At 65.9% G+C, this 9,489-nt stretch overlaps 1 protein-coding gene across 2 annotated transcripts; it reads right to left on the bottom strand.

Annotated features, from left to right (window-relative positions):
• Positions 1–945: 945 nt before the first annotated feature.
• Positions 946–7,511, bottom strand: LOC123349856 (caM kinase-like vesicle-associated protein). Of its 2 annotated transcripts, none has more exons than XM_044988098.1 (11): positions 7,297–7,511; positions 6,951–7,046; positions 6,501–6,632; positions 5,869–5,943; positions 5,313–5,451; positions 4,508–4,601; positions 3,289–3,364; positions 3,007–3,143; positions 2,227–2,305; positions 1,691–1,778; positions 946–1,342 (listed from the first exon to the last, which is right to left on the bottom strand). In XM_044988098.1, exons 2-11 carry the CDS (start codon positions 7,043–7,045, stop codon positions 1,172–1,174), a joined length of 1,086 nt encoding a protein of 361 aa, XP_044844033.1. In that variant the 5' UTR covers position 7,046; positions 7,297–7,511; the 3' UTR covers positions 946–1,171. The 2 variants fall into 2 exon arrangements, with proteins under 2 accessions (XP_044844033.1, XP_044844032.1); XM_044988097.1 differs by having other exon boundaries at positions 4,508–4,628; positions 7,297–7,510.
• Between the last annotated feature and the right edge of the window lie 1,978 nt (positions 7,512–9,489).

Below are 9,489 nucleotides of genomic sequence, written 5' to 3'. Positions count from 1 at the left end.
TGGGGGGGGGGGGGACAGATCACCCGGGAACAGGGACAGACAGACAGGGGGTGCTGGAGTACCCGGCTGGATGGGTCCCCAGTGCCCATCCCCTTAACTCTGCCCCTTTGGGCCCCACCCCGTCACAGAGGGAGGTTGGCACCTGCTCCCCGCCTCCTGCCGTGCCCGGGGTGGGCCGTGCCTTGGGGCTGACTCCAGGACTGTTCAGGGAAGGGGTCTGGGTCTGTAGGATGCCCCAGAAGTTGGCAGGCGTGCGGTGAGGGAAGCAGACATGGCTCTGCCTCAGTTTCCCCACTCTACCATGTCGATTCCCCCAGCGGTTTGCGAGGATCCCATGCCCCACGCAGGGGTGGCCTTACAGAGTCGATGGGAAGGAGAAGGCAACTGCGGTCACCTGGAGCGAATTTACCAGGCGTGCTGCTTCTGCTGCCATTAATCCTGGGGTCTCTGAACCCCCCAGGCTGCTTGGCCGCCTCAGTTGTCGTCTTTTAACAAACATTTTTTGCATGGAATTTCCTTCAGTTTTATCCCGGGCTCTGGGAGGGGAGTGGGGTCTGGTGGTTAGAGCAGGGGGGGGCCGGGAGCCCGGACTCCTGGGTTCTCTCCCCAGCTCTGGCAGGCGAGTGGGGTCTATTGAGTTAGACTAGGGGGGCTGGGAGCCCGGACTCCTGGGTTCTCACCCCGGCTTTGGGAGGGGAGGGGAGGGGAGTGGGGTCTGGTGGGGCACAGCGGAGCGGGGCTGGGAACCAGGACTCCTGGGTTCTATTCTCGGCACCAGAAGGGGAGTGGGATCTAGCAGTTAGATCCTTCTCTCCCATCCTACCTCCAAGCCCTTCCCCCACCCCCTTGGAGGGCCGACAGAGGAAGAAAGTGACCGTAAAAGCTGCCAGAGACAGAATCTCTCTTTATTTTGTTATTTCCAGGCTCCCTGTGGGTGCGGGGGGGGGGGGACAAGGGGGGTGGGGGCAGCCTGTGATTTCTGTATTAAAATAGCATCTTCATAAAACATGCAGCTGGCCTGGATGGATGGACATGCACATCCCAGTCCCATGGGCCGGTCCTGAGCTGGGGGCAGGGGTGGGGACAGAGCCAGGGTGGGAATGGGCCCCGGGGCCTTTCCCCTCTAGGGGGCGCTGGGTCCGATCAGGGTGCACGGAGCTGTACAAAGGGGTTATTGCGTCTTTTCTTCCGTTGGCCCCGCTGGCTCCCTCGGTCGCTCTGTGCTGGGGGGTTCTGTGGGGCGGGGCTCCTCCACTGTCACCTCGGGGAGCAATGCGGGGGGGTGGGCACCAGGCTCCAGGGCGCGAAGCCGCTGCATGAAGGTGGTGACTCGAATGGCCTTCTGTGGGGAGAGGGGAGCGGGTCAGAGAGCCCCACAATACTCCCCCCACCTCACTCCCTGCAGCACGGCACCCCCTGGCCCCGGCCCTGCCTGCCAGGGGAGAGCAACCCCCCCGCCTAGCCCCCTCCCCACGGCACCCCCAGTGCCCGGCCCTGCCTGCCAGGGGAGAGCAACCCCCCCCCGCCTAGCCCCCTCCCCACGGCACCCCCAGTGCCCGGCCCTGCCTGCCAGGGGAGAGCGCCCCCTGCCCAGCCCCCACCCCATAACACCCCACAGCACCCCCCAGGGCTCAGCCCCCTGCCCAGCCCCCACCCCATGGCGCCCTCCAATGCCCCTGGGGAAACTCACCCGCCATTTGGCTTTGGCAAAGTTCTTCTCGATCTGGGCACAGACCCCCTCCTTGAGGTTCTTTTCCGAAGCCACGTTGCCTGCGATCCTGGGGGGCCGGTGTTGAGGGGCGTCGGGGGGGGAGGATGCAGCGCAGGGGCCGGGTTGGGGTGGCGGATGCAGGTGAGATGGGGGAGGGGAGATTGGGAGGATGTGGGGGGGAGATGGGGGAACGTGGAGGGGGGCACAGGAAGACCCAGCCGGGGGGGGGGGAGGAAACATCGGTAGCCATTAGCCTGGGCAGTGAGGCGCAGGTTGGGGGTCTAAGGGGAAGGCCCTGCAGCAGAGAGCCACCCCCCAGCCCAGCCAGACGGCCCCATGTACCTCCCTGCCCCCCAGCTGAGAGGGAGTGACCCCCCCATCAACCCCCATACTGCCCCGTGCCCACCTGCCCCTCCCCCACACGCCCACACCCTGCTCCTCCCCTACGCCCCCATTCCCCCACAATGCCCCTCCCCCACTCTGCTGCCGGGCCCCCCAGCCGCCCCCCCCCTCACCAGACGTGTCCCAGGGCCTCCTGCGCCGTGATCCTCTGGTCCTGATCCACCTCCAGCAGCTGCGACACCAGCTTCTTGGCTGCAGTGGGGGGAGGGGCAGTCGGGGTGAATGCCCCCCCCATCCCAGCGTGGCAGGGGCATGGGGGGAGACGCGTGAGGCAGGCTCTAGGGATTGGGGGATGGCAGGGCGCAGGGGTGTCTCATCAGCGGGAGACAGATTGTCCCAGCAGGGCAGGGCAGCGCTGTGGGGCCATGGGGGGCTGTGGGGCACAGTGGGTGCTGTGGGGCACGGGGGGCTCACCAGCGGGGGAGATCTCGTCCCAGTAGGGGGGTCAGGGCAGTGGGGGGCTGTGGGGCGCAGTGGGGCACGGGGGGCTCACCGGTGGGGGAGATCTCGTCCCAGTAGGGGGGTCAGGACAGTGGGGGGCTGTGGGGGGCCGCGGGGGGCTCACCGGTGGGGGAGATCTCGTTCCAGTAGGGGGGTCAGGGCAGTGGGGGGCTGTGGGGCGTGGGGGGCTCACCGGCAGGGGAGATCTCGTCCCAGTAGGGGGGTCGGGGCAGTGGGGGGCTGTGGGGCGCAGTGGGGGGCTGTGGGGTGCAGTGGGGGGCTCACCAGTGGGGGAGATCTCGTCCCAGTAGGGGGGTCAGGACAGTGGGGGGCTGTGGGGCGCAGTGGGGTGCGGGGGGCTCACCGGCGGGGGAGATCTCCTCCCAGGAGGGGGGTCAGGGCAGTGGGGGGCTGTGGGGCACAGTGGGTGCTGTGGGGCGCGGGGGGCTCACCGGCGGGGGAGATCTCGTCCCAGTAGGGGGGGTCGAAGCTGTATTCCCCGGCTAGGATCTGACGGAAGAGCTGCCGATCCTGCCCCCGGCTGGACTCCTGCTCCGCCTCGGCGTAGAACGGGGGGTTCCCCGACAGCCTGCGGGGGGAGGGGTGGTCAGGGGGGTCGCGGGGCCCAGACACCCCCCCAGGACAGCCTAATGCCACCCTCCTTTCCCCTAGCCCCGACCCCAGATCCGACCCCCCCAGCCCCAGCCCCTCCGACCCCCGGGCCCCCCACTCACAGGATGAAGAGAATCACCCCCACGGCCCAGCAGTCCACAGGGCGGCCATAGCGCTGGCGGGCGATGACCTCGGGGGCTGGGGGCAGACAGAGACGGGGTGAGACCCCCAGATATAACGGGGGTGAGGACAAAGGGGGGGTGGGGCAGTGGTACTCAGGGTGGGGGAAGGGGGCGGGTCCTCAGGGGAGGGTCAGATACTTGGGTACTCAGGGGAGGGGCAGGAGTTTGTACCAGGTATTTGGGGTGGGAGGGACTTACCCAGGTACGTGGGGGGAGGGGAGTCGTACCCAGGTACTTGGGGGGGTTGTACCCAGGTACTCAGGGGCAGGTCCCATACCCAGGTACTCGGGGGAGACATACCCAGGTACTCGGGGGGGGGCGCCAGGTACTCGGGGGAGACATACCCAGGTACTTGGGGGGGGTGCCAGGTACTCGGGGGAGACATACCCAGGTACTTGGGGGAGGGGCGTGCCCAGGTACTCGGGGGGATGGGGGACGGATCCCAGGTACTTGGGGGTCGCTTACTTAGGTACTCAGAGGGATGGAGGGCCGTACCCAGGTACTCATCATGGAGCATACCCAGGTACTCGGGGGAATGGGGGGCTGTACCCAGGTACTGGGGAGGGACATACCCAGGTACTTGGGGGGATGGGGGGCTGTACCCGAGTACTTGGGGGGGCCGTACCCAGGTACTGGGGGGGATGGGGGGGGATGTACCCGGGTACTTGGGGGGGCGTACCCAGGTACTGGGGGGGATGGGGGGCTGTACCCGGGTACTTGGGGGGGCATACCCAGGTACTGGGGGGATGGGGGGGCTGTACCCGGGTACTTGGGGGGGGCCGTACCCAGGTACTGGGGGGAATGGGGGGCCGTACCCGGGTACTTGGGGGGGGGCGTACCCAGGTACTGGGGGGAATGGGGGGCCGTACCCGGGTACTTGGGGGGGGCCGTACCCAGGTACTGGGGGGGATGGGGGGGCTGTACCCGGGTACTTGGGGGGGGGCCGTACCCAGGTACTGGGGGGACTGGGGGGCCGTACCCGGGTACTTGGGGGGGACATACCCAGGTACTGGGGGGGATGGGGGGCTGTACCCGGGTACTTGCAGGGGCCGTACCCAGGTACTGGGGGGATGGGGGGCTGTACCCGGGTACTTGGGGGGGCCGTACCCAGGTACTGGGGGGAATGGGGGGCCGTACCCAGGTACTGGGGGGGACATACCCAGGTACTCGGGCGTCCCGCAGGGCTCAGTGATGGCTCCGTTCTCAAAGCGCGACAGGTAGAAATCCCGGAGCACGACCTTGGCGCGGCTTTGCTGGGTGTGATAGACCAGGTTCTCCAGCTGGGGGGCGCGCCGGGCGTCAGACCCCCCCGCCAGCCCCACAGCGCCAGCCCCACACCGCTGCCTCCCCCGCCAGCCCCACAGCGCCAGCCCCACACTGCCCCCTCCCTTCCCACCAGCCTGCCCCACAGTGCCAGCCCCACACCGCCCCCTCCCCCACCAGCCCCACAGTGCCAGCCCCACACCGCCCCCTCCCCCACCAGCCCCACAGTGCCAGCCCCACCCATGCCAGCCCCACACTGCCCCCTCCCCTGCTGGCCCCACACTCCCGCTCCCTTCCCACCAGCCTGCCCCACACCACTCCACCCCTTTCCCCCCTCTCAGCCTACCCCCACCCCTAAGACCACCACCCCACCTGCATGGCACAGAAGTGGACACGTGGGGGGGACGTGAGCTAAAGAAACCAGCCAGCGAGTCTCGCTGAAACCTGGGGCCTGGGAGCCAGGACTCCTGGGTTCTCTCCCTGGCTCTGGGAGGGGAGTGGGCTCTAGTGGTTACAGCAGGGGGGCTGGGAGCCAGGACTCCTGGGTTCTCTCCCCGGCTCTGGGAGAGGAGTGGGCTCTAGTGGTTACAGCAGGGGGGCTGGGAGCCGGACGCCTGGGTTCTCTCCCCGGCTCTGGGAGGGCACTGGGGCCTGGTGGGTAGAGCGGAGGTGGGGGCAGCCCGGATGCCTGGGTCCCTGACCTTGAGGTTGCGGTGCACGATGTGCAGGCTGTGCAGATAGGCCAGGGCCTCGAGCACCTGCCGGATCAGGCTGCTGGCGTCTCGCTCCGTGTAGCAGCCCAGGTCCAAAATCCAGTCGAACACGTCCCCGCCCGTCGCCCTGCGGGGGGCGGCACCGGCTGGCTCAGCCCTGGGGCACCCCCGAGCCCCCCCGAGCCTGAAGCGCCATGTTCCCTGCCCTGGGGTCCCCTCCCCCCTGCCTCCTCCCAGCCCCGGGGTCCCCTCCCCTCCCTCCCCCTCTGTTCCCTGCCCTGGGGTCCCCTCCCCCCTGCCTCCTCCCAGCCCCGGGGTCCCCTCCCCTCCCTTCCCCTCTGTTCCCTGCCCTGGGGTCTCCTCCCCTCCCCCCTGCTCCCAGCCCCCGGAGTCCCACAACCCATATCCCCTCGCTCCCCCACTCCCTTCTGCTCCCAGGGTGGGATCAGCCCCCAGCCAATCCGCCCCAAACCCTGGCATCCCCCCAACCATGGGACCCCACCATTCCCTGCCCCGAGGTCGCCCCCCAAGCCCTGGCACTCACAGCTCCTGGATGATGTAAAATTCCCTGCGTGTCTCAAAGGTGTCGATCAGCTGGAGGATGTTGGGGTGACTCACCCTGGGGGGGGACAAGCAATTGGCACAGCTTCCTTCCTGCCCCCCCCCCGCTGCAGAGCGACACCCCCCCAGCACAGCAGATACACATGGGCTGTTGCCGAAAGAGGCGTCCTGACTCCCACATGGCAATTCTAGCAAGCGCCAGGATGCCCAGCCTGCCTCCGTTTCCCTCCGCCATGCACTGAGTGCAAAGGGGAGGGACTGGCCAGAGGCCAGAGTCATTCACAATGGGAATCCCAGAGGCCAGGACACCCCACCTCATCGCCCCTGGGCAGGGCAGTGGGGCGAGGACCCCTCTGAGCTGCAGAGCAAAGGGGAACAGTGCCGGGGGGGGGGGCGGGAAGGCGACAGAGAGATGCAGCAAGGCCAGAAATGCGCAACCACGTGGGGATTTTCTGAAGGCCGAGCCTGCCTCAGTTTCCCCTTGTACGTTGTCGTGTTGCCCAGCAGGCGCAGGAGGGGAGGGTGACTGGAGGAAGGAGACTCGGGAGCTGGAGGCTGAAGGCTCTCAGGGCCCCCCTTTGCCAGTACTCCTGGCCCGGCTGCTCCAGTACCTACATCTTCAGGATGAGGATCTCGTTCCGGGCGGCCTGGCGAACCTTCCTGCCGTCCTTCTTCCGGAACCGCTTGCAGACAACGAGCCGGTCGGTCCGGCGCTCGCGGGCCAGGCACAGCTCACAGAACTCCTTCCTGGGGGGGGAGAGACGTCAACCTCCCCCGTGGATCACCCCCCCCAGCTACCCCACATCCCACCCCCTTTGTAACCCCCCAACAGCCCCCCAGCACCACTGTGAATTACTGGGACTACCCTTCCCTCCCCACCTCCACCCCGTTCGTCCCAGGGCCAGGTGTCCTCGGGGCGGCTCCCCTGGAGTCTGGTCAAATTATCCCCTTCCCTCCTCCACCCACCCCGCCCGACAGGGAAACTGAGGCATGTGAGCACGTCGCTGTGGGAGGGGGAGTCTTTGTGGGCCAGGCTGTGGGGAGCAGCCCCCCCCCAATACTCACGCGCTCAGCAGCTCCCCGATCTCGTACTTGTCCGTGATGTCGCCCACGGAGCTGTAGTTTTTCTCCTCCCGCAGCCGGAGACACCCCCACGGCATCCTGGGGGGGTCGGGGGAGTGAGACAGAGTCTGCATCGCCCACGGTGCCCCCCTCCTGCCCCCTGCACCCTGGAGCCCCCCGCTGAGCCCCCCACCTGCCCCCCCACTGAGCCCCCCACCTGCCCCCTGCAGCCTGGAGCCCCCCGCTGAGCCCCCCACCTGCCCCCCCCACTGAGCCCCCCACCTGCCCCCTGCAGCCCGGTGCCCCCCGCTGAGCCAGACAGACCCTCCATCCTGGGGCTGGAAGTTACCTGACAGAGAAGGCTCCTTATGGGACCTGGCTGGGGTCAGGGATGGGGGCCGTGGGATTCGGGACCTCAGCTCCCCTCGAATTTCCCCTCATGGCCGGTTAGAACCAGGCTGCCATTACCTCCCGGCAGAGACTCGGGAGTCCCCCTCCCAGAGCCGGAGACAGAACCCAGGAGTCCTGGCTCCCAGCCCCCCACCCAGCTCTCACCACCAGACCCCCCTCCCCTCCCAGAGCCGGAGAGAGAACCCAGGAGTCCTGGTTCCCAGCCTCCACCCAGCTCTCACCACCAGACCCCACTCCCCTCCCCGAGCCGGGGACAGAACCCAGGAGTCCTGGCTCCCAGCCCCCACCCAGCTCTCACCACCAGACCCCCCTCCCCTCCCAGAGCCGGGGACAGAACCCAGGAGTCCTGGTTCCCAGCCCCCACCCAGCTCTCACCACCAGACCCCCCTCCCCTCCCAGAGCCAGTTCCCAGCCCAGGGCAGCAGCTGCCTCCTGGGTTCTGACACTGGCGAAGCCGGGCCCGGCTGGCAGAGCCAGGGCCCAAAGGGTGGGATCCAGCGCTGGGCTGCGGGTCGGGAGTGAGGGGCACCGGCAGGGCGAGGGGGGGCAGGGCTGGGCGAGCAGGGACACCCCCCCACCGCCTCGGACACTGAGTGGTGACAACCGGACAGATGGTCCCAGAACCCTCCTATCGCCACGGTAACCCCGAGAACCCCTGCTGTCGCCATGGCAACCCGGCTACAGCAGCTTGAAGGCAACAGGAGCTGGAAACTGGTGTAACCTGGCGGGGGGGGGGGGGGAGGGGCACCAACAACCGCAACCCAGACAGGTACCGACATATGCACCACACAACCCCACACAGACTGCATCACACAGCGCACAACCGCACACACACTGTGACACACACCCCGCACACACATACCACACAACCCCACACAGATTGCATCACACAGCGCACAACCGCACGCACACTGTGACACACACACCGCACAACCGCACACAGACTGCAACACACACAGCACACAACTGCACGCACTCTGTGACACACATACTGCACAAACACACACGGACTGTGACACACACACCGCACAAAGACTGTGACACACAGCGCTCAACCGCACGCACACTGTGACACACACACCACACACACATGCACTACACAACCACACACACGCACTACACAACCACACGCACCGCACACACACACCGCATAACTGCACACACATTGCAACACACACAACACAACTGCACACACACTGTGACACACGTCCCACAACCACGCCCACACTGCAATACACACACCCCACAACCATGCACACATTGTGACACATGCAGCCCACAACCAGACACACACTGTGATAGACACACCACACACCCCTACACACACTGCAACACACACCCCACAACTGCACTCATACTGCGAAATGCACCACAGAACCACACACACTGCAACACACACCACAACTACATACACACACTGTGACACACACACCACACACACTGCAACACACACACAACTACACACACACAGCGATACACAAACCACACAACCGCACACACACTGTGACACAAGCACCACACAACCACACACACACACTGCAACACACGCACCACACAACCACACACACACACTGCAACACACAACTCCTCACACATCCTACAACTGCACACACACACCACAACCGCAGACATACTGCAACACCCCCCACAACCACACACACTGACACCCCACACACATTGCGACACAGACCCCACAACCACACACACACACACTGCAACACAGACCCCACACACATCCACAACCGCACACACATTGCAACACCCCCCCACAGCTGCACACATACTGATACACACCACACAACAGCAAATACGCAGCACACACACCCCATGACCACACACATATGCCACATACATCCCACAACCGCACACACCCCACAACTTCACACACAACCACACACACCAAAACCATACATGCACACATATCAGAATTGCACACACACACTGCGGCACATGCACCACTACCACACACACGCACCACAACTGCACACATGCACCATGCACACCACACAACCGTACACACATCCCATGCAAACCACACAACCACGCACATACCATGCACACCCACTGACACACACCCCACAACCTCATACACACACACCATAACTGCACACATGCACCACAACAGCACAAA

This window comes from Mauremys mutica, chromosome 15, assembly GCF_020497125.1.
Source record: "Mauremys mutica isolate MM-2020 ecotype Southern chromosome 15, ASM2049712v1, whole genome shotgun sequence".
Classification (NCBI taxonomy): Eukaryota; Metazoa; Chordata; order Testudines; family Geoemydidae; genus Mauremys; species Mauremys mutica.
This window is presented reverse-complemented; position numbering and strand designations above follow the sequence as displayed.